At 37.5% G+C, this 25568-nt stretch overlaps 1 protein-coding gene across 2 annotated transcripts in view; it reads right to left on the bottom strand.

The window, feature by feature from the left end:
* Ctnna2 (catenin alpha 2) overlaps window positions 1-25568 on the bottom strand; it is a 1046977-nt gene that overhangs the window by 685456 nt on the left and 335953 nt on the right. For both annotated transcript variants that reach the window (XM_063229641.1, XM_063229642.1), the window contains exons 5-6: window positions 19688-19807; window positions 15482-15748 (exon numbers count right to left, since the gene is read on the bottom strand). In XM_063229641.1, coding sequence (XP_063085711.1) covers window positions 15482-15748; window positions 19688-19807 — 387 coding nt within the window. The remainder of the gene's footprint in view (window positions 1-15481; window positions 15749-19687; window positions 19808-25568) is intronic.

Genomic DNA, 25568 nt, shown 5'->3' with positions numbered 1-25568 from the left:
ACTTGCTATGTCATACAGACTGTTTTTGAATTCATGATTTTCCTGTCTTAGTATCCTAAGTGCTGGCATTATAGGTGTGTGACACCATATCCAGCTATAATTCTTCTTACTGCCATTAATTTTATAATACCAATGCTTCTGGCTGAACATAAATGTATTATCAATAAGCCCTCTGACCCAAATGATTGACTCATTTTGCCTCATCTGCTATTAGAAGAGACCGTCACTTGTTCATTTGTTATGTCAGTGAATATTGAGAGTTTGTTACGCACCAGTCACGGTTAGCACCAGAAGTGCAACTGCTACCACAGAATGTTTTCAAATGCTATACCTTTCAAATGGATAAAATAGAGGAACAAGATGGGTATCTACTGCTACTTTTTATTTTTTAGAAAAATTCCATTTGGAAAATCATGATTCACGGGATCCTTGAAGGGTAGAAGTCCTAGTATTTTTGAGCCATGTGTCACCTAAGACAGTGTACCTCTATTAACTTTCTTGCCAAACTAGATTCTATTTACTTAAATTTGTAGTACAGATTGTTAGTATGCTTCTATGCTCTCACTTCCTGGGCTCTGTATTTTGTGCATATTAGGAAGTTGTTTCTGCCACTGAGAATTCTTTCTTTCTCTATCTTACATTTCTTTATCTTCCATTCTCTGTAACACTCCAATCGGCATAGGAACTGTGCACCCAACTACCCCATCTCCAGTCTCTGTTATGCACACGGCAGCCTGGATAGGGCCGGCATGATCTTGCAGCAGGTCTGAGCTATATGAGTCTAAACTAGCAACAATGTGAGTGCTTTTAAAAATTTTAATTTCATTTATTTATTTTAATTTTTATATTAAAATGTGTTTGCTTTTGAGGTGACTGTGTACTTCCTTGAATGTTCCACTCCTATTCGGCAGCAAGCAGTAAACTGATGACAAATTAGCCTTTTTTATAGCCTTACTATAATTTACAAGGCTGTGAAAGATTTAATTAAAAAGGACATAGAAACAGAAAATTTCTGAGGAATTTCAAGGAATCTCTTTACTTCCTGCACATAGAAACCTCTCTGAATTCTTATGTTATTTATTCTTTACATGGATCACTAAGGGGTGACTATTTCATAATATGTAGCAATTATTCTCATATAAATTAATCTGTATACAACTAGTATTTGTAGTATCATGAATGTATAACCATAAATAAAAAGCAAATGTGATCTAATATGAAAATACATATAAAATTAACAGATTTAAGGGTATGGCCATTAGCACATGAATAGAATATCAACTTCACTTACATGGGCTTCGAAACAATGTGTTTGATGGCATTAGCAAAGACTGAGAAATATATGGTAGTTTATACCTTTTTTTTTTACGAATGAATACAGTTTCTGCTTTTGCAAGAGTATGACAATCTGACCATAGAACTTTTCTAATATTTGGGACTCTGTAAAATATTAACTAAATTTACATTGCAAACTTTGTTAAAATAACAAATCTTGGTACTTAATATATTTATCTTTTAACCCAAGTGGCACATTTAAATTATTTCTCAAAATTGAATATTAAGTCCAGTAAAAATGTTCAAAAAGGTCCATTTTTCACTGCACCATGACTAATTTTAGTGTGGTATTTACTTTATGTGGGTTTTTTTAGGCTGCTTTCTTTCATTCTCACCACAGCCTCGAAGGCCACAGTAGCTCATGTCTACCTATGAGAACACGAAGTCTCAATGATTTAGTCAACCACGAGCAAAGCCTGAGAGGTAATCAAAACCGTGACACTTGAAATCCCTCAAAAGAGCCAGTGGCCTCTGGATCCCAGATGAGTAAAAAGCAAGTCAAGCCTACGGCAGAGAATGGAGACAGCACAAACAAGTTTAATCTCTCCTGGGCAAGCAGAGCGGAAGAGAGGCACAGACACTTGTGATTTTGAGACAGATAACATCAGTGACAATGTGACAGAATAGGCTGAAGAAGTAGAAAACAGATCACCTCCCTGGCTACTGTGATGGTAAGAATGAAAACCGGGCAGAATTAACTTTCCAAAAGGTTTATTAATTATCTATCATAGGACAACACTGACTAAGTAAAAAGACCCAAGTGGAATTTTCTCAGTAAGAATTTGCCAGCCTCTATACAGGAAATAAGATCTGTGACCAGAATGAAATGTGGAAAAGGTGACAGGTAAGGTGCGTGGGCAAATTAGTATAGGAAATAACTCTTTGTTTTTAAAAATTAGAGTTTTTAACAATTAGTGATTTCCTCTCACTGTCCTGCAAAGACAAGAGGAGGCTTACTTCCTAGGAAGATGGAGACGGGGCTTGTAATCTCATAGATGTCACAGTGCAAGCACTCAGCTACTATTCCCAACTGTGAAGTTTTACTAACCTATAAGAAAAAATAGTGAAGCAGCATTTCAATAGTAAAAAAGTTTTACAAATGTATGGATTATGCAGATCCCTGTATCTTTTCTCGGTCTGTCTGTCTGTCTGTCTCTCCCCCCCACCCCCCGTCTGTTTGTCTGTCTTTCTGATTCCTGGATAAAATTAAGAGGCTTCATCTTTAAAAAGTCATGAATTTTCTCTGTTTACACTGATCTACGTGTAGTCACAATCCATGGTATTTTAAACAATGTTTCTTAAATGCAGGTTTACAAAATACTTTTTTAAAAAAATCTTCATTATTACATTATGGTTTATTTAGGAACAAACTTAGCTCGGTGTGTATGGATTTTTAATACTAAAATTGAGCCTATTCATGCATGGATTAACAAAATTTAGGGTATTGGTTAGTATATTAATTTCTCCAGTTGCAAAGATAATTTTTTGGTGGCGAGGGACAGGATCTCACTACATAGCTCCTGCTGGCCTTAAACTTGCCCTGATCTTCCTGCCCTAGCCTCTCAAGTGCTGGAATTATAGGTGTGGGCCTCCACACCCAACACAAAGACAATTTTTCATGGTTATTATTGTCTAACTTTTTCAAGACACTTTGTTTTGTATGGCACCTTGCATTAAATTACTGATTATTTCAGCTAGGCAAAACTAGTTAATTTATAGTAACTCTAGTGTCAAGCCTTTTATAAATCTGTAAAGCTTAAAGGAAAGAATCAAGTGAAAATTACTTGTGTCTGCATACTGTTACAAGTACATATGCAAGTGTACATGCAACATGAAACTGATACATCTATCTTAAAATAAATACTGTATTTAAGTATATTGGTTGAAACATATATATATATATATATATGATAAATTTATGGGATAAAATATTAATGACAGGTGAATTTACCTAAAGGACATATGAATAAATTTTTTTCATACTATTTTTACATTTTCTATATATCTGTAAAATGTTATTTTCCTCAAATAATAAAATTTAAGAAATATTAGTGAAAATTTGGAAAATAAAAAAAAATAGGAGAAAAACAAAAATAGTCACCCAATGCTTCAAAAATATCACAAACATTCTGAGATCTATATACTGTGAATGTTGCACACACCCACACACACACATATGTTCAGACTGTCAGGCATTTTCACTGCAGATGTTTTTCTTTCTGCTGCAAGATAAATACATGTTTCCGTGGCAGAATATGTATTAAGCCTGCCTTTGCCTGGTGTCACTTTAGAATTGTCTTCCTTTCCCTTATTTCAAGTGATTCCAATACACAGATCAGAGAGAAGCCAGAAGTAAAAGCACCGTGACTCCAGCCACAAGCCTGCCTCACTGTGGGTGGAGGGCACATCAAGTGCATTAGCTTTTCCTCCTCCGGAAACCTCTCTTCCACTCCTTCAAATCTCCACCCAGTGTCAGCTGTGCTGGAATTTGTGACAGGCTTTTGTTAAAAAGCATTCTAGAAAACACATGTTGGGGCAGTGATGTTTTTCAGCCTAAGTATGCTGCTGAATGGAAGACTTTTTGGGGAAAACGTATAATTTGAAAATTTTTGGACTATGCATTCCAATGAATGGGTGAAAACATTCTCCATGTTCTCAAATACTACACTTGTAAAAAAATGAACAAGTCCTTCTTTTCAGATAGAAAACTTTCTATACTTTATACAAATTTAATCAGTTTTTCCAGGCCTGCAAAACACCTTACAAATCCCTGTGTCTGAGTATCTCTTAAGGAAAGCTATAAAAATCTACCCTTTCTATTTTGATACAGAAAAATGTCATGCAAACAGTGAAAAACCTTTGTCCTTCCAAAACTTTCATGTAGGAACCAAATAGCCAATGCAAGTGTTCCTATCGGTAGGGTGTAGTTTAATTGTCTAATTAGCAGGAGGCCCTTAGATCTTCAGAGGCATGAGGTGACACCTTCATTAACTCTCATGCAACCCCTTTGAGTTCTCACAAAGGATTTTTATGAATAGAGTTAACCCAGCCCTGCCTGCCCTCTCCTTCCTCACTTGTGACTTGATTACTAAATTGCTCACACACCTGCTTCTCCCATTGTTGCCTGTGTCATCAGGTGATGTAGTCAAGGGGCAGTCTTTATAATTTTGGAGTTTGAAAACCTCAAACTGTGAACTTAATAGGAACCTTTTCTCTTTGCAGTGTTAGCTGCCTCAAATATTTCATCGTGTTGTCCGAAACCTGAAATTAAATGCATAGCCTTTGGAAAGTAATTAAGTAATGACAGTTCCCCTTTCACGACTGAAATTAGTGTCTGCAGAAAAGAAGGCTAAGGGACGTGCCCTTGCCCCTTCTATCACATTATGTTACTTCCGTAAGGTACCATCTGAGAGGCACAGAGCAAACCCTCAACACATACTGAATCTGCAATAACTTGAACATGGACTCCCTGGCCTTCACAAGCAATAAATTTTGGTGATTTATAAGTTACACACAGTCTAAATCGACTAAGACAATGCATTGCGCATCCCATAGAATCATGAAACCTAATTTCAAAACTTTTTAGACAAATAAAACTGGAAGAAGACAGAATGAGAAAATAATATAAAGATGATCACCAGTACAGCCTTCAGTGCCCAGAATACTTTTAAGAAACATGATCAAGTTTATGGATGATAAAAGTATGACATTTTCAAACAAAGGGTGCTCGAGTAATATTTTTCGGGTTTACTAAGTAAGAAAATCACCCAAACTAAGAAGCAAGTATATCAGTTCTGGAACTCCTTCATAGGATGGTTCTGGAAGTGATGATCTTGGGGGTGAGACAGGATGACCCTTGGAGCTGTACTGACATCACAAGCACATTTGCCCACTTGGACAGCATGAGTGTCCGAGGGAAGCTTTGAGGAATCTGTAGAGACAAGAGGGGATATAGCCTCCTACACTATTCTTAGCCATGAGTCTTATGCTCTTATCTGGGCTTGACAAATAAGTATTTGTGTGATCCCACACAAAGAATCACTCTAAAAATCACTTTCTGCATTTAAAAATCACATAATGTGGATTAGGTTGTAATAAACGAAACTTTTAGGGTTAGTAGCCTATTATTTTCTGAATCAAGCAGATATTAGCAATTTCATTTGACTTATATGTTTATGTTCTAGTCACGCAAACATAGATCCATATTCAATATGGAAGACTAAAAAGTTTCGTCCACATCAAAAGTGAGCATCTTAACTCTGAAAATTTCCTAGAGAATATTAGTGCTAAAAAAAGCTGAGAATTAATCAAATGTAACATTCAACACTCTTTTTGCACTGTTTTTGTTTCCTTATCTTTTGTGTCAAATTCTTTAAAACATGCGTCATAACCCACTGATTAACTGTATCTAAAATTGATAAAATTTCTTATATCAGCTTTCATCAGTAACACCAATCTCATACTTTGGCCCTTCCCCTTCCTGACAATCACTCCTCTTCCTGCCAAGTATATACCAAGCAATATTAAGAGTCAATAACCAGAAAATACATCTGATATTCAATGTGAAACTAAATATTACTTTTATCACATCAGCAGCCAGAGACACAATGAGAATTCCCAAGCAGACACCAGGGAGAAAATTACATTCTCAGTGTTCACATTGGACGTGAGAGGCCTCACTTGAAGAATCATTCTTGCACCAAGTGGTGACTTTAACCTTTGTTTGGGATTTTCTCTTGTGTCATGGAGTTGTCCCTTTTTGAAGAATGCCTCATAGTTTGAACAGCCTGCTTTGGAGGCCACTGTGCATTAGAGTGTCAAAGTGGCCATGGGAATGCAAAGAACATTATGTCCAAGCAAATGTCAAGTGATATTAACAACTTTGCAATTATGAGATGCTCCATGAGGCATTTTTAGTGAACAGGTTCAACACTCGATTTGGAGGAAAGATGTCTGGCTGACGCCTGAGCAGAGCACTAGGAGAAAAAGAAAACTAGCATGTGTGACCACTAACTGTAATTAGGCACCTAGGAATGTTCATCCTATAAGCTTGTGACAGCTTTGAGGAATCAACACTACCACCCCACGAGTGAAGAAAGAGAAGCAGAGAGGAAGTGTTTTATGACAAAACTCAAAGACATGCTTGTTCTGTGTGCCCGACACTCTGCTGCCCCACTTCCCATTAGCACGGCCAGTGTCAGCAGGAGGACCTGCTCTTGACACACTGGAGGTTTCCAGTTGCACACATGGTCTGTGGGCAATAGTTTCTCTACAGCTTTAGCTCAATAAATTTATGCAATCAGATAAACAAATAAAGAGGATATCAGCAAATACTTGCAGAAATAAAAAGCAAATAGGCCACAGTAAGGTTTCCATCATCTGTTGCTGAGAAATGTTTGGAAAATAAGGAATTTGGAAAGCAAGGAAGAGAACAACAATGTGTATTTTTAGAGGGGGAGTTGGGAGGAGTGTGGGAATGCACCTGTGTATGTATGTGTGTGTGCACGTGTGTGCATGTGTGTATACTTCACCACTGCACCAAACTACGACTCAGATCAATTAGGTACTACCTAGGGCATCCTCAGTCATGTACTATATGAAATACACAAGGAGAAAGTGTGAGTCTGGAGGACAAAGCAAACTACCACTGGGGCTGGGGATTTAGCTCAGTGGCATAAGCGCCTGCCTTGCAAGCAGGCAGTCATGAGTTCGATCCCTGGTACCGATAAAAAGGAAAAAGACAAAAAAAAAAGATCACTACCACTAACACAAGAAATCACAGGAAAAAGTAAGTTTAGGGAATGAACCTCTTTAAACAAATCGTGTTTCTCCAGGAAATAGTTTACTAGACAAAATGATTCTTTTGGTTCTTAAAGTTTAGCATATAATTAATAAATAAATGATAATCCAAATTGTATTTGTCAATATGTACTTAATAATGTTGAATATGATCATCAACTACATCTGTATTCATGATTATATCTGGCATTATTTTAAATAATTGTGATTTCAAACCTTAAAAGTAAGTCCATAAACTCAAAAAAGAAAATTAGTCATTCTGAGAAAATTATAGATTCTTACACTCTTTTTTAAAAAGAAGTAACATGAAGTATGATAATTTTGATTAAACTTTGATCAGAAAGCAAAAATAAAGGTTTAAGTTTCAATTATTAATACTAATATTTCAAGTGCCATTATGTTATTGGCTTCATATTTTTGTAGCTTCTTTTTCTCAACTGAAAGCTGTAACTAAATTGTCTTGGTATAGTTCCTTGCAGCAATTATTTGAAAACTTGATAAAAAGGTAAAAAATTCATCAGAAAAATCCTCCTACTTTATAAAACCTTTGAAATGCAAATCTTTTCAGAAGCAAGATGAGAGCTGCCAGTCACGGAGAAGGATTCTGGGAGTAAGAGAGGAGAGGGGATGAATGTGTCCCGCAGAGGAAAGAGATATGGCTCAAGGGCAGGAAGATTATCCTCCCTGATACACGCTTACCTGCCCCTCGGCCACCCAGCAGGATACACCCTCAGTTCACCACACTGCCTTTTACTTCTCTTCCTACAGACCCACTGGCATCTGCATGTATCTTTGCCCCATCCCAGGGCTAAAAACATTTCCCCCAAAGGCTTAGTGAAACTTGCTTTTCATGACACTCGTGTAAGAAAGGTTATAACAGCACAGTGGACATTTTCTGAAGGCGGCCCAAAGGATGCCCTTGTCTGTCTCCCTGGTGTTTAGGTCTTAGTGCTTAAGCAGACTGTGCTGTTTATAGAAATCCAGTGTTTCTTACTGTTCTGTTTGGCCACCAGAGGTCAGTGTACGCTAAAGAATGCTAAGATGAGGATGCTGCCTTGCAGCTAACAAAAGCCTGCAAGACAACTTCGGAGAGTTTAAATTTGCCGGAGTGAAATAGAACAGAAAGACTCAGAAGGCAGTTTGGAGAAGATATAAGGCACAGCTCAGAGCTGCAGGCTACACCTACCCCAGATTTTGCTACTTTTCACTAGCAGGTAGAAAACTGGGTCTCATTTTTAAAAAGTAAAATTTATCATTTTTAAATAAGTTAAACAGAAGAGTTCATTCTGCACATAAGAAGAGCTTAGTGAAGCAAATAGTTTAAGAGTAATCATATGTATAACATTTGTTTTAATAATTTTCAAAATATATCTTCATAAATTTCAAGGCATTTAATAATTACACTGATGTGTATGTAAATAAATGTAAGAAAGTTTTATTATGCAAACATAGTTTCCATTAAGAACTGAAAGTTCTTAAGATTTCACAATTGGAATTATAAAAACATTTAGCTTTCATAATTAACTAAAGCCTACTCTACAAAATAGTCTTTCATAATGTGAAAATAAAAAGTACAATCTTTCAAGGCCTGTTGATTTTATCCCTACGATATGGTCTGGATCCATCTGCATCTTCCTATTCCAACTCCAATCATGTCCTTCAAATATTCATAATTTTCACCCTACCCTATAGTTTTACCTCTTTCAAATTCTCTTCATCCTGCAGGCACAGGGTTCTGTAATGTCAGAAATCTGACCACGCCATTCTTCTGGGGAGATCACCAGCAACCTCCAGACTGATCTCTCCAAGATGAAGGCCACTGCTTTGCAAGATCCACGAAGCTTTTCAGGATCTGCCTCCTGCTCATTTGCTTAGCCTTCCTCCTCTTCACTTCTGTGTTGCAGAACTGAATAGCTAGATATTCTCTACCCTCCAAGCTCCTGCATCCACTGATGCTCTTTTTGCTTGAGAAACACCCTCACTACCAGTTCATCATATTAACACTTGTTTATTAGATGTGGTTCCTACACAATCCCTCTCCTCCAGGAATTCTTCCTTGACTGGAGATTTTCCCATGTTTCCTAATTTTATCTACACACACACACTCACTCACGCACACAAACATGCATGACAGGTTAAAAGCAAACTATATACATAAGTACACAAAACAGCATTTATGTATTGCAGTAACTACGGCTGTTTACTCTGATGTTCCACTGCATTTTCAGTTGTACTCCTCTTGGCACTCTGAACATTCTCAGCTTAGCTATCTTCCTGCTAAATCCCATACTAAAATTCCAGTCCCAGAGATGCAAACTCAATAAGATATGACCACACATAATTATTTGCAGACTATAGCGAGACTATATCCAGCACTTGCATTCAGGTCATGGGCTCTTCCCAGACCCTGATGCACTTCTAGTGTCCAGTTAAGGGCAACTTCTTCATGGATATGTAGTGAGATAATTTTTAGGGAGTACTAACAAAAGTATTAAAGAAAAAATGCACACAGTAAAAAATGGTACTTAAGTGAAACGTGGATACGCACTCTGGAAGAAAATTCCCAAGTTTTCTCCTGGAAACTTTTTCAGGCCTGAAAAAGGAATCATGAGTTTGCCTGAGCAAACAGTGCAAGACTTCCCAAACTGGCTTTTATTTTCATGCATTTGTCCTCTAGTTTGCTAATTGTTTTAGAACACTTTAGCTACATGTTGTGTTTTCCCATCAGTGTGATTACTGTACTTGAGAGAACGCTCTCCTTTTGTTTCTCTACCCTCATTGGAACTAATGTAGCTTAATTAGAATGAAACTAGTGAAGCTTATACTCTTTAGGTACTAATGTGGGGCCTCCCAGCTGTGTGTCCTCAGACTGACTTTGCAGACTGTCCAAGGGAGCAAAGCCAGGAGCAAACCACCCGATCAGTAACCACCCTGGTTCACAGCAAATAGGAAGGTTATAGTGCAAAGGGACTGAATAAAATGCTTAGTGAAAAATTCCTTTTCCAAAGAACATGCATCTGTTTCTGTTGTTGCAGAAACCATGAGTCAAAAGAGCCTCTTAAAAACCTATGTGCTCCTGCCAGAACTCTGGTTCAAGGCTCCTTCAGGAGGCTGAGCTTCCTCAGAAGCACCCTTTTGGACTCTGTAACAAGAGAGATGGCATTTCCCTACTCAAAATGCCCTGAGATATTTTACTTTCTGATCTAACTTATCTACTCAGCATTCCAGTTTTCCACTGAACTGGCTTCCAACCCTGGAGTTCCAAACTGCAGTCTGGAGTCCTGAATATTCTCAGAGATCCAGTGACTTCTGTTCTGTATCCCTAAAGGGGCGCATATTCTCCAAGGGTACAGCCAAAGAAGAGTCACCACCTGAAATCTAGCCATGGAACCTCGGTCTTTGGATTGGACCCCTTTGATTATTTCTGTTTACTGAAAGAAGCTAACTCAGACGCCCTTTAGGTATAAGTACTATAGCCTGGTGCCACTTCCTAAAGGCCAGTTTTCCATGACAGCAGTGAGCTTCAGCCCCTCATTCTTTCCAGTCAATGTTCCTTATGTTTCCAGTGCTCTGTGAGGTAAATTCCATCACTGTTTAAGCTCACATCTCAGCAACGCCATCCACTAAACACCAGATCAGGAAGAGAAGTGCAATACAATTAAGTGCAAAAGGTGGTGGTGGTGGTGGGGGGGAGAGTAAAAAGAAAGAAAAATTGATAAAAAGATGGAGGTGTATATAAAAATATTAGACAGAAGCAGGAAGGATATCTTACGTTAACTTTGGATGTCAAGGTGACATTTCAGCTCTATAATGATTGAGAACAAACTTTCTCATTCTTGATTAGAGATATTTAAGGCTTTGTAAATGACGCCAGTATTAAATCAAAATAAGAAAAAAAGCATGAGCGATACAGTTATGGCCCCTTTCCCTAAGTTGAAGAGTTTAAAGCCAGAAAATAGAAACCCTCAGATTTTGTGAGTGTAAGGGGTTCCTGGAGAACAGACATAGGGCCACCGGCTGGTACAGATCCAAAGCAATGGTCAGAGGCTGAGACTGTGGGCAGCCAGGAGACAGAGGCCAGGTCTGGAATCTAAAGAACTCTGTCAGGGGAAAGAAAACCATGAGAATATGCAAAGGAAAATAACTTAATATCTTCTTTCCCTTTTAGGTTCTAGAACAGAAGTACATTTTCCTGTGGGCAGGAAGCAATCCGATGGAACAAAGAAAGAAGACCATTGTTAAAGAAATAGTATCTCAGGGTAAATGGGAGAATTAGAAAACAAAGTTACAGGTGTAAAGTTTAGAGCTAAATGTACTTGAGATGCTGCTTTTTGTAAGGTTTGAAAGAAGACAAATTTTTAAAAGGAAAATCATTTTAGACTACAAAGATAGCTTTGTGAATAACGTCTACTCCTATTTTTACTGTTATGGCTTATAAAGATAAGGCCATGACTGGCATTAACTTTATTTTTTCTGAAGTGTCATCATCTATCTACAAAAAATGCAAGATATTTTCTTCACTGCATAAAAGAAAATTCTTCGGAAGTAGCCTTATACCCTCTCCCACTCTTGAATTTTCTGGCAGTAGAAATTGACATTATAGTAGGATTCATTTTTAAGAAGTCAATACTTTTTTAAAAATAATCATTACAGCATTCTTTAGTATACAGTTTCGTTAGACAAAACTTACCCACGTCGAGTAGCCACATTTCAAATAGAGGATGCTTTTTCCATCGATTTGCAGTCATTTTACTTTTTGTTGTAGTATCATTAGAGACTCTCTTGACAGTTTCAAATGTTAAAGTACTGGGTCTACCCTTCATTCCTTTGATTCATTTATCACTACAAGTTATTAATGAAGGTAAGATAATGGTGCCAGAAAACAGGCCACCAAGCACTGAGCCATAATTCTAACTACCCAATTAGAACTCAATCTTACTGTTTAGACAAATGAACATTTAAAAATACACTATTTCTATCTTTTTCTCATCAAATAAATTAAGCTACATCCTTACCCAGCCTACCATAAAACTAAGATTGACACATTCACACCTCTTAATATAAAGTGCATTTCAAATTCAATTTTAGAGCGCAGTAGCTGTACTGATTATGAAAATGTATTTTGTGTTTCTATTGTTTCTTTTATTTTAGCATCTTAAAGACATTTTACCTATTTGTTACTAAATTGGGAAGCTATTAAGTCAACTATCAGTGATAATATCATTCAGAAAAATTATTCACAGGAACTTTGAATTTGTTTTAGAATTTGCACAAAGTTTGATCTAGTGTCACCTAAGACTTATGTGTTAAAGGCTTGGTTTCTGGTATGTGCTATCACTGGGAAGTTGTGGAACCTCAAAATGTGGAGTCTTCTGGTATATGGCGCCCCTGCCCTCTCCTCTGTCTTTCCCTGTTTTACTTCCTGGTCACCAGGAAGCAACTGCCCATGACACCATGTGCTCCTGTTATGACTTACTCTTTGCCTTGTGCAAAATCAACAAGGCCAACTGGCCATGGACTGAAATCTCCAAACCAGGAGCCAAAATAAACCTTTCCACTTTCTAGGTTCATTATACTCGAATTTTGTTATGGTAGCTGAGGGTTGACAAACAATGTGAAAAAAGAATTTAAAATGTAAGACAGATGCCTATGAATTTTCAGTTTATATTTATGATAAATAAAAAAGCCCAAATATTTGTCATCCAACTAAAGGAAATAAACTTACAGTTTTGCTATAAAGTAAAATGAAGTGGTATGTTATTTTTTAACAAGAAATTTTCAAATATTAAGGGATCTAGCTTGGCTGATTAAAAACATGTGCAACTTGCTAATTATTTTGTATTTTAAAAATTCAGTATTGACTTTTAAGGAAGTACTGAAACTGTATTTACTAATGAAATTTTTAAGAGGTCACAAGAAATTGAAACTTTGTCTCTAATTTCAATTGAAACAACTCTATGTCCATATTCGTTAGCTTCTGAATTTAAATAAAAACTTAAACATTAGATAATGCTTTATGACACTTACATAGTTTGAGGAGAAAACTGTATTTAATAATGAATGTATTACTTAATAAATATACTTAGCAAATATAAAATGATTGTTATCTTAATATATGATATACTTAGTAGACTAAATAATGAAATCAATGTGTAAAATATAAGTTAATAAAAATAATTAGTGAATTAGACCATACACCTTTGGTAGATAGATAATATTCATATGTTAACTTCCTAAAATGTTGTTTGTCCACTATGAAGCAATGTTGCAATCAAGAAAATAGACATTGGCATATTTGGTTAGCAGATTTTCCTCAGATAACTTCAGGTTTGATTTGATGAATCTAAGCCTTTGGCAATGCTGCAGTGATGCCTCGGTTGTTAAATTCATTGGGGGTAAACACTGCTATTAAAAGTGGTCTACAAAGAAAATAAGAAGCTGGAGTTGCATACTTTTGGCCAGTAGATGGCAGCATCGGGAGGGTCCAGCTCCTTATTTAGAAGGTGTATGGGGTTCTACTCTTTGGGTTTTATTGTTTACCATTTGATGACAAAAATACATTACTGTTAAAATAAAACAACCGTGTCAAATCCTAACCAAGTTATTCATGCATTCTTAATTTTAAACACTAGTTTGAAAATAATTTTGCATCTGAAGTGGTTTGCAATTTTGTATATTTGATGGAGCAGTCATTTTTTGGTTTAAGGCATAGTTTTAAAATTAATGTATCGGGATTTGGTTTTAGTATCTCAGTGCAGCATCTGCTCATTTTTATCCTTAAGCTATAGGATTATTCATCTTTCACTTGATTTAGTTTTCAAAGGGAAAAATTATCATTATTTTATTTAATTCCAAAAGAACTACCTTAGAATTACCCTCCCTCCTGGCTTGCCTGAATATTATAAAAATTGATGAGGACAATAGTTTTCCTATCTAAGTTTAAAAAATTATTTACTAGTGAATAAAATTTGTCCCCCTGTGAAGTAATGCACTTTTAGATTTTTCATATCTATGTCAAACTTGTTTCTAGCAAATGTAAATTATTTAAAATAAAATTAAAATGAATACAAACTTTTTATTATTTACTTTTTCAATAATATATCTTCTCCCATTATTCTATTTTTTTCTTTGCATTATGGGAATATAGTGACTTTTTATGTTTATTCCATGCAAAGTAAATGATATTTTTCATGGATTCACAGTTATCCATTAAAATGTGAATGCAATTTCATAAGACCAAGTTCTAATATTTTTGAGGAATGCTCAATTCATTATTATATTTAATCTTCCCCCAAAAGCCTTAGACAAATAGCACATAGCCTAAGAAGACATTCATATTAATGACAAGAGACAGAAAAGATATCTCACACATAGCGCAAAGAACTCTCTGTGTATAAAGTGTTACAATTATTTCTCAATTATAACATCTATCTCTGTGCCTCGAGGAATCACTGCGTGGCTCCAGATCCTGTCTTCCAAAGGACAGCTAGCCATTTCCTGCCAAAAAGTTCATGTCAACACATCCGAAAGCAAACACATAATCTCTATCAGCCATTAAGAAACCTGCTTGCTCTCCTATAAATTGTTTCATCTCTTATATGATATGCAGTTTGTCTAGCTACTCTTCTCTCCCCTACAAGAAATAATGCCTTTGAGAATAAATTCTCAACGCAGATGAGCTGCCGTTGATCAGAAATACATGAATCCACACAGGGGCATGTATCTGGGCCAGAGAGGTGAAAGACTCACACCGGGCTGCTGGTGACATGTGAATTCTTGCTGGCAAGGATGCTTCTGCGATGGGCCAGGCACACAGACTTGCCCTCCTACTGCATCCATCACTGGGACACAGCACTGGAACAGCAGGTGCATGCGAGTGGGTCTCCCATGGGATTTCCACAGGCTTTCCTGAGTGTGCCTATTCTGAGCAAGACCAGATGCTTATGTAGGCTCACAGGGTAACTGGTGAGTCTGTCGGTAGTTTAAAAAGCAGAAATCAAAGGCACTTTTTCCACTCAGGAGCAATATAAAAGCAATCTCACTGAGGTTATCTATGACGTTTGTCCCTTTAATAATAAAGATGATCACCTGAAAGATTGCAAGGTATTCCTCTTACCTGGAAAAGATCAGGCCTTCTAAAATATAACTGTGTCTTTCTTTAAAGCCAAGTAAAGTAGTTTCTGCTGATATTTTAGATTCTTAAAAAACTGGAACATATTTTATAGCCTATTTTATTATCAAACACCTTTGAGAGGAAAAGCAGTGTACACTCTTGGGGGCCCCCTTCCCTCAGGTATATTCTTTCAGTGTAAACAAACACCCCTGCAAGCACCACCCCAGTGCTTACATCAAACTCATTCAGGGCCGCGGCCAGCTCGCCGATCCCCGTGTGGCCTTTGGCTTCATCGGTGGGCGAGGTAGCTTGCGCAGCATTGGAGATTCCAGCAATGGCCTCCTGGACTTGTTTGAACACATAATCACGATTGGCTCTTGTGGCAGCAACATCCGGGTGGCGGAGGAAGGCTTGGGAGGCTGTGTACAGCATGGTGGCATTCTTCTTCAGAGCTCCCCGGGCGGCTGCCATTTCGTCCCTACAGTGAGGATCTTTCAGCTCCTGTGTGTGCAAAAGGAGAATCATGCATAAAGTTTGCATGGTAGCAGCTGCAAGAGAACTTTGAGTCACAGACTGTTACTAAACCATCTTTTCTTCTTTATGCTGCCTCTAGCTGGCAGGACTTTGCATTTGCTGTTCTAAATACATGCAATGTCTAAGCTTTCCTTGTCCACCATGCATGGTCACCTGACAGGGCTGAATTCACCTGCCACATTGTCCTAGAACCGACTCTCCATCCAAATAACCAAGCTATGCCCCTCATAAACATTTCTTTTCATTAACACTCATCATTCTTTACTATGCTGTATTGAGTTACTAAAGCATATTTCCCTCCTATGCTGGACCTTAATAACAGTAGAGAGACCTGACTATCTTGTTCATGGGCTATGTAATCATTAGCACAATATCTGGCTACAATACAATATAATAAATATTGTATACAATAAAGTATACAATAAATATTGCTGAAAGTGCAAATCCACTAGCAAGGTACATGGATTGCATGGATGACAGGTTCAGGTATCAGTAAAGGGACAATTTGAACTTCAGTCTCCTGAGACCTTGCTTGCTTTTGTATTTAATTATAATTTAAAACAAGGAAACATTTTTCTGATTTTTATCTTTGCTTACTGAATCAATGTAACTTCATTATCATTTTCAGAACAGGGTTCTTTTTCTTTTCTTTTCTTTTCTTTTTTTTTTTTTTTCTTCGTTTTTCTTTTTTAACTGTCTCTAAGGGCAGCTCAATCCTTGGGTTTAAAGAATAGATAATAACAGGTTAAAGCTGATTTGTTTTCCTAGTTTGAGATGTCAAAATAACACCATTAGGGAGTCTGTTTACTTTAATCTTTATGGAGAGAGTGATTAAGAAAATGTCTATGTCATTTTTGGGAATGTAAGGGGGAGTGCTGTCTTCTTTGAGACATGCAGGATGGCGAGCTGAGTTGTTTCCCTAAGGAGATTCTTTCAACTTTAAAACATCAGTAAAGGGGCTTGAATTACTGGGGTTCTCTTTCTATTGCTTATTTGGCACATGATAGATGGATGACCCTGCAAAAATAAATAACACAATCTCTTTTGTGGGACAAAATAATTCTAAGACAAGTATATTTTATATCTAGAATTGTCTGGACCAATTGATGAGAAATAATTAATTGGACCATCTATCTTCCTATCTCCTCCTCCCCCTCCTCCTCCTCTTCTTCTTCTTCTTCCTCCTCTCCCCCCCCCCCTTTTTTTTGAGACAGGGTCTCACTATGTAATTCAGCTTGCCTTGAATTCACTATGTAGCCCAAGCTGACCTTGAACTCCAGGTTATCATCCTGCTTCAGCGTCCCAAGTTCTGGGATTATGCAGCCTGTCCTGTTTTCTTTAACAGAAATATGTCAGCTAATATAAACTATAAATAGCAATTTTTAATATATATATATATATATATATATATATATATATATATATATATATATGTAATGAATATCTGAATGTATTTTCCATGGTTGGCAATGATCTGGGGCCTGGAAGTAGATGGTTTGTTTCCCTAAGGAGTAATGGAAAGCATTAATCATCTGAAAATCTGGTCCAGAAATCCTACTCCTGCATACGCTTGAAAAACAATGGCATATGAAATACGAAAGTTTCTCCACAAAAATGCTAGAAAAAATATTCTTTAATCATAAGTAAATAACTAGAAAAAAATACTAGATGCTGAACCATGAAGATTGTTTAACCATTGAAACATTCATTTAACAGATTATTTATGTGGCTATTAAAATTAGTTCCAAAGAGGGAGCAACATGGATGAATTTTTAACATAAATGAAAAAGTAGAACACAGTTTTTATGATTGTACATATAGCAGTATGATAGATATGCCAAAATACATAGATAAACAAATACAAGGCAATAAATCAAAATTTCAGCACCACTTTGAATGGGTGGTAAGATTTTTTTTCTTGTTTTTCAGTCTACATTTTCCCTAAATTTACTGAAATAGTCATTATTAACAGTCAATTAGAAAGATGGTATTAATGCAATGCACATTTAAAGCTATGTTTCTAACTCCACTGAAAATCTATCTGCTTTTCAACAGGGATGCAACAGAAGCACCTCAAGATCAGCGTATCTATATAAGAAACACTGATCAGTAACACTAACTGGCCTCTTCTCAGTCCTCCCCACCTCAGCAAATCCATCACCTTCTATTTACTCAAATCAGAACCTTAGAACTAAACTGTTTGCTGTCACTCCATCAGCTCGTAGGTCCCGTTCAACAGCAGTGCCTCTGTGTTCTATTTTCAAAATACCCTTTGACTCCTTATATATTTTTTTTTTTCTATTTCACTGGTGCTGTGCTAGTGGGAGGTATTATAGATTATATCTAAAATGTCCCCCTAGATTTTCATGCACTCAGAAGCAGGGTTTAGGGCTTTTTAATAGTGACTAGATCATGTGGGCAGCATACTCTGGGTAGATTAATCCATGGTTGAATGTAGACCTGAATGGGCTATTGGTTGGTCTGGTTAGGAAAAATGGGTCTCTGGACGTGTGACCCAAATCCCTGATCCCTGGTCTGCCTCTCTCTTCTTCCTGGCTGCCTTTTTTCACCATGCCTTTCCATCATGCCCTTCTGCTTGGGAGCTAGCTGATCATAGACTCCACACCTTAACATTGTGGGCCATATTAATCTCTCCAGTCCACTACACTGTGAGCCTAGGGAGGATAACGCTGGCTAGCACAAAAACCACACAATCTTAAACCTAGATCACTCCAGCCCTCTCACACTATTTCCTCCCCTTCTACTCTCATTTATGCAGTGTATTAAAAATAACATTAAGATACAATTCAGAGACACAAACACTGAATTTTGAACTGATCAACTTATGAGAAAATCCAAAGCAGTGTTCCACATTCAGTATCTTGCCTCCTACATCTCTTCCTGATCTCTCTCTTGGTTCACTGAAATGTTGGTTCAGTGTCCCACTTGTAATAAAAACCAATGAATTCTAGGTCTCTCACCTGTACTTCAGAACAGCTTTCCTCTTGGTCATATTACACCTACAATAACACCTAAGATTCTGTTGAACAAAGAATTGTTGCTTTGAAAAAGTACTTAAAAATATAATCACATAAATTAAAACCATGTTTACAATCTCCTTGTCTGTGCCTGCCATGTAAAGGACCACATGTTGATCAGGTTTGCAATCCTGGCATTACTTCAGACCAGCAGAGTGAGTGTTCACCAAATGTTTGCTGAATGAACTTTACTGTTGGTGAAAAAGTCACTAGAATTTGCCAGACCTTTCTACATTTGGAAGCTTTGGCTCTGGGAGTGAAATTTTAATGAAACTGGCTAAAACTGTGAGTGCTATCTCTAGGCACAGAAGAGGCAGAGGAGATCCCAGGTAAGTCTGCATTTAAATGACTCCATTTTATTAAGGGATTCTTCCTTCTCTTTTTTTCCCTTTATTCCCTTCACTTCCATTCCCCGTGTTCTCTCATTTTTGGTCATGTTTTCCTCCTTTCTTTTATAAGCTCTACTCCACATGGTGTATATGCTGGTTCTGTTGGGCATGGTCACATATATAAGGCTAGCAGACACAATATGAAGGCAAAGGGTGGTCCAGAGAATGACCACAGAACCATACCACGTTTTGATATTTTTTAATTTGACGAGAACTGTTCTTATAGTTCAAAAAAGGTTACAGTGTGGGTTGCTGGTAGAGCACGGATCATCACTGAAAGCAGGTAATTTTGTTCTTCTTATAGTGGAGGCTTGAGAGTACCTGAGGCCCACCACGGAACCAGAACTGGCCCGAGCAAGGAAGAGTCTCTGGGGGAATTTGATAGCAAGCAGATCAGATTATCCAAGTTCAGACCTACCACGCTACAAGGTTGTTTAAACTCACCCATTTTTCCCCAGAATTTCCAAAATCTTTCCCACCTGTTGTCTCCTTGCTGCTACGTAGTTAAGTTTCACCATCTCTTTTCCAAACTCTTTAAAGCGATTTGCAAGGTCTTGTTCATTTGTAGCATTTTTGACAGCCTCCAGTGCTTCCTCCACCTGAGATGTTAAAGAAAATATTGGTAAGGAAATAGCACTCAAAGTTATTAAACTTGTCATAAGTGGCAATTTATAAAATTCAGAGGAATATGTATGCCCATAACAATCATTTATAGTCTAACTACATATTTGTTCAGGATTTACAGGAATTTTGCATGCAAAAGAAAATAATTACTGAAATTTTAAAGCATAATAAAATCCTGTACTTTTGCAGTAATAATTCTGGTAACAAAAGCTTCTAAACTAAAGTAGAAACATTGAATAATATATACTTAAGAAAAACATGAAAATGAAAACACGTCCAAGAAATCTACAGAAGAGGAAGTGGCTTTTGAAACCTAGGGAAATTTCTAGGCTACTGAAGATTTGGCACAGAATCTTCAACAAGATCTCCTAACAGCTTCCAATATGGGGCAAAGGCCCGTGAATTTAAGCTGAGTATACACCTTGCCAAGCAGAGGAAATATCATTCCTCTAGAAGCAATGCATTTGAAGCTTTGTTATCACTTGATGGTGACTGGATTGGAATAGGGGGTGGACAGATTGACAGGAAGTCTGCTGCTCTAAAGATGAGCTGTGCTTCCAAAATCCTGCAAACTTTCTCACTGAAATTTTCCAGAATGGCCCTGAACCTGAATTATGAATTTCACTAAAGTTGTACTATAAATGTTTAAAGTATCTGAGAGGTATTAAAGTATCCTCTCCTTCAAAATGATCTTAGCTTTAAAATGGCATGAAAATTTCTAAAATGGGTAACCTTCTTGATCAAAATACCAGTGGACTCAATTAAAATTAAACTAGAATTAAGATTTTGTGTTAAAACAGTTCACTGAGGCCCTGTCAGGTAGCATGTTCTAAATATAATTTCATCAGTGGAAACAGCTGAGGACACCATCCTGAGTCAATAAAGCACAAACAGATGCTTTACTTTGCAAAATCACATGTTCCTCAGCCTGGTAAGGAAGCCCTAACCAGTACAGGACCTTGAGCCAGGCAAGGAAAAGGAGAGGAGGCTTCTCTGGAAAAGTAAAGAGAAATGCAGGGACTATGTGAACAAAATTCAGATCAGCTCTTGTGGTTTTGTGAAAATCGAAACAGATCTTGCCTTGGCAATTCAGAAGTAAAAACCAGTGTTAAAAAGGCTGGAAAAAGCACAGATTAACTCCATTCTGAACTCCAGAGCTCCAGCTTTAAGCTTGACATTATCACAAGGGGATTCACAGAAGTTCCTTATCAAGTGTCACTGAGTAAAGGAAGAGAATCCTGTGTATAAGCCAGTGATAACGGATCACAGCAAAGCTTTTATCCCATAGATGTGATAATACCATTGGATTTACCAAATAGGCTGCCACATTTTAGTAGGAGAGAGTTGTAGGAAAAAGGGGGAAAGTATTACAATAATGGTGATGGCGTTCAATCTAGACTCAACATCAAATGAAGTTTTCATTCCTATCTTTCATGAAAATTCTGCATTGTTTTCCTTCTAATTGTAAAAATATAAGGGGGAACGACAGGGGATTTAAAAAAGGATTTAAAATGTGCTGTGGAACTCCATGTGAGGAATGTAAACACTGGGTACTGTAAACATGTATTAATAAAAAAGAGAAAAGATAAACTAAAAGGCAGACATGAAATCTCAGCATTAGTCATTTCCATCTTCTACCCAGACCTTAAAAATCCGTAAGGAAAATGAGATCGTACAATTGAAAAGGAAACCATTGTGTGTGAGGATGTTTTTAGCACAGAAGTCAAATTACATTTATGATCCGGAGTGGCTGATTCAAAGCATTTTCATAATGAAAATTAATTAATGAGACTCTTTTCCTGAAATTTTCAAAACAACAAATCAGCAGTGCCCCACTTTCTAATAGATCTATAATCATCTTCACTTGGCCATCAATAGCATCTCTGATAGGACTCTCTTGGAAGTTAACTTGTTCCTGCTGCTTATTTGTGATGTAAATCTTTTCTCAGGACATAAAAACTGGTTCCAGGGGAGAGAAAAATAATTATCTCAGAGGGATTTAAATCCTGGATTTGTATATGTACATACCAGGCTTCTTACCGGTTGTTAACCCAATTTGTAATATTTATTTTGTTGTGTTACACACAATTTATCTTCTTATTGGTTTTCTCTGAAACCAGATGCCAGTTTGAATCTATAATTAATTGTAAAAGTTAGAATTCAATGAAGTGCTTTTGAAGAAAAAACACCATCAATGCAGTCTATCTGTGTAAACTTAGAGAGTAAGGGCTCTAAGGGCTCACCTACAAAGTTTTCTAATTTGAATCATGACATAGAACATGCCAGAGGTCTCACTTAGACCTGGACTATGGCTACATCTACTGCTAATAGAAAGATAGAAGTGAACAGATAAATAGATGGAGCGATATGGAAAAATAAAAAATAAAAAAGAGGGCAGTTATCAAAAGGCTTTTGACAACTCAGAATTAATACACAAATAAAGTAATTATGTTTGAACAGAACCAATTATATTATGTTCTTTCCAGAAGATTGAGGAAAGAAAACAACTCCTATAAGGAAAAACAATACCAAACAAATAAACAAAGCCTTTCTCTCAAAGTCTGCTGTCCACATGGGCTTGTGGGGCTTGCAAGGATCAAAGAGCAGATTTTATAGAGAAGAGCTAGAGAAACTTAGGCAAAATCCACCTGCCTAAACTGCACTGGGAAGGACCTAGGTCCAACTGTGTGAGAACCACGGGACCCACTCAGTCTGTGTCAAGCAGTTGTAAAAGGGATTTCATCTTATCTTTCTTTGAATGTCATGTTTCAGAGAGGACATAAGGAAAGTCTTTGAGAGGAGACACACAGCAGGCAGCTAAGGATTCTCCAAATGGGAGGAGGGTGTTTTAGAGTAAATCTATTTGTTAAAAGGGAAATTTGGAAGACACTTTTGTTTTGGGCTGGGATATGGATTCTAGCAAGCAGACATAAAGGTACCCCAGGAGGCAGCTATCATTCTGTCTGCATGAAAGTGTTCTCATGACCTTGCACATCAGACAACAGTTTGTCTTCAGTAGTGCAGGCACAGAATGCAAGTACCAAGGTGAGAGCTTGGCTGGGCCAGGCATTTCTATCCTCACTATGGTATTCAGTGGTTAGGACAGATCTGAAAATACTAAAACTGTTGCAAAAGACATTAAAATTTGGTCCCTGCATAGTGGGCTTAAAATAGCAAGCAGAAACACTGAAAAGACTTGGATTTCGAAGCAGATTTATTTAGGTCCACAGGCACTGATCAGGATCATTCCCAAAATATCAGGCCCTTATCTCCAGTGGCCTAGAGCTTACATGGGATAAGCAAGTCAGAAGTACAGAGACAGCATGGCTTGCCAGTTGGGGTTTAGTTCACACAACATGCATCATAGGACCAGTTATGCATCACAGTGACCTGCCATTTCTAAGAGACAGGAGCAATCAGAACTGGAATAGGAATTATTACCTGAGCAACAAAAGAAGCTGAAGTCTACTGGCTGGGGGTGAGGGCATTTTCTGTTACAGGATTAGCTAATATTTTCATAGCTAATAACTTTAAACTTACAAAGGTCTTCTCAAAGGCTTGTTGACAATATCCTACCCCTTCAATTGAAAACAAGGCTCCCCATCACTTTTATTTAGTCTCCAGCTGTGCCAAATTGTTTGGGAGACTTTTTGAATCAGCCTCTAACTTTTTTGGCTCAAGCTACACTCACTCACAGCATAATAAAAGAAGTCTAGAGGTTCATTTTGCATGAAGTACTGGGAAATCTCTATTAAGGGAGGAGGCAGGCAGAGGGGGATGAGGTAGTGCCCACTTGAGGAGTCAGGAGAGAGTATCCTGTGATCCTCTGGTTTTCCCAGTAACATGAACATTGATTCTGCAGAGGCAGATCGATCTTATTTCAATACATAGTTGATTGAATTTTAAGTGACCCAGATGCAACTATTTAATAAATCATATGCAACTCTCTTGTTGGGGTTGTGTTTCACAACTAAATTAAAAATATTGATTCTGGAAATAGGAGGTGGCCAAGTAGAAGAATGGATGAGTGAAAGAACACAGGCCTCTACAGCTAGCTATGGTGCTCATTAGATCCCACACTCCGCATTATCATCCTTCACCTCCTAAAGCCAAGTTAGCCCTCTTAATTCAATTTTATCTGACCTTGTTAATACATGAAGAGTGAAATAATTTCATCAGAAACCAATAATGACTATATTTTAGAGTCATTATTTTTAAAGGCATGTGTCTCAAAGCAGAACAATAGCACAACTCAATAGATGTCCAAAGTGATCATCAGTTTGCACAAAAATACCAGCATCCAAGGTCATCAAGTGCTTCGAAAGTAGAAGAAATTATTCTAAATAGTATACATCATTACTGGAGATACAGCTCAGCGACACAAACACCTGCCTGGCAAGTGAAAGGCCCTGAGTTTGATTATTAGTACCAAAAAAAAAAAAAAAAAAAAAAAAAAGAGTTTATTTAAAACTAATTTAGTTCCCTAAAAAAGTTTTTTGAAATTTCCAATGTATGCACAGACTGAGGTCCCAGCAGAAGGCAGAATTTACCTGCCAGTGTTTCATAGCAAGGAAGTGCGTGAGGGCGGAAGAGCAAGCCCAGGCAACTGGTTCCTAATATTCATTGTAACTACACTGCATTGGTTGTGGGAAAGGTGGGTTGTTGAGCTAGAGTTTGTGTTTGGACCACACTGATCTTTTGTTTATGGAAACCACCAAGAACTAAGCTCCATCTGGCCAGTCTCCAAGTCTGAGTCACTACTTCCTTAATATCTCTAAGTCCTAACTTGTCAAAATACAAACTGTTATAGTTTCAGCTCTGCGTTTCATTCATAATTTCTAGTCTTTAACTCTGGATTCAGACCACTAGAATTTCTTTTTCACACTGCTACCAAAATTATCTAAATCGCAAGTCTGATTCTAAAGAATAGTATTACTCAATGATTTCCCATAATTTATATATAGAGTACAAACTAGTCAGCTCATTATCAAGACCTTCATAGGCCAGATCTCTCCATCCAATTGTGTTATTGCCTCTCTCCAACTGTATGTTCTATGTTTCAATGAAATAAATTAATATTATTCCACACACACAAGATTTATGTCTCTGTCCTTGCCTTTGTTTGTGAACCTATTTATTGTTGAAGTCTCTTGTTTGACCTGAATCTGTTTCCCTTTTTATGGAAATAATGTTCATTTTTGTTTCAGAAAACCACTTTTCCTTGTGTAAGTGATCTAACCCAAACTTGCCCTGCTCTGTAAACATAGAGAAATGCCCTTTAAAATAAGATCATTTTCCTAGTTGGCTCAATGCTAAACTTTGTAAGTCGAGAGTGTGCGCCACACACTGCATGAGGAAAGGGTTGTGATGTACACTACTAGGCTCCAGTACCTGGTGCAGCTTCTCTGCTACCTGTATCCTGGTCAGAGCTTTACACTTGCAGGGCCCCCTTGTTTAATTCTGCCTCAGGATGCTGTCATGGTTCATGTCTGTGTCCCCCAGGCCTCATGAGTTTGCATTGTGTATTTGTGATTGGTTCATTGTCTAGTGCTTGGATTGATGGTGTCAGTGCTCCACCCACATAGGGGTGGAGCCAGGATGTGATGTAATGGCAGGAAGAAGGTGTGTCTTGCTCTTTGTTGGTTCCAGCTTGCTGTTTGCAGCCGCCATGATTTGCGGCCCAGCCATGCCCACCTGTCTTGGAGCCAACTGAGTGTGGATTGAAACCTCCAAAAA

Source organism: Cavia porcellus, unplaced genomic scaffold (genome assembly GCF_034190915.1).
Source record: "Cavia porcellus strain 051 isolate PalLab524CR breed Dunkin Hartley unplaced genomic scaffold, mCavPor4.1 scaffold_18, whole genome shotgun sequence".
Taxonomy (NCBI): Eukaryota; Metazoa; Chordata; class Mammalia; order Rodentia; family Caviidae; genus Cavia; species Cavia porcellus.
This window is presented reverse-complemented; position numbering and strand designations above follow the sequence as displayed.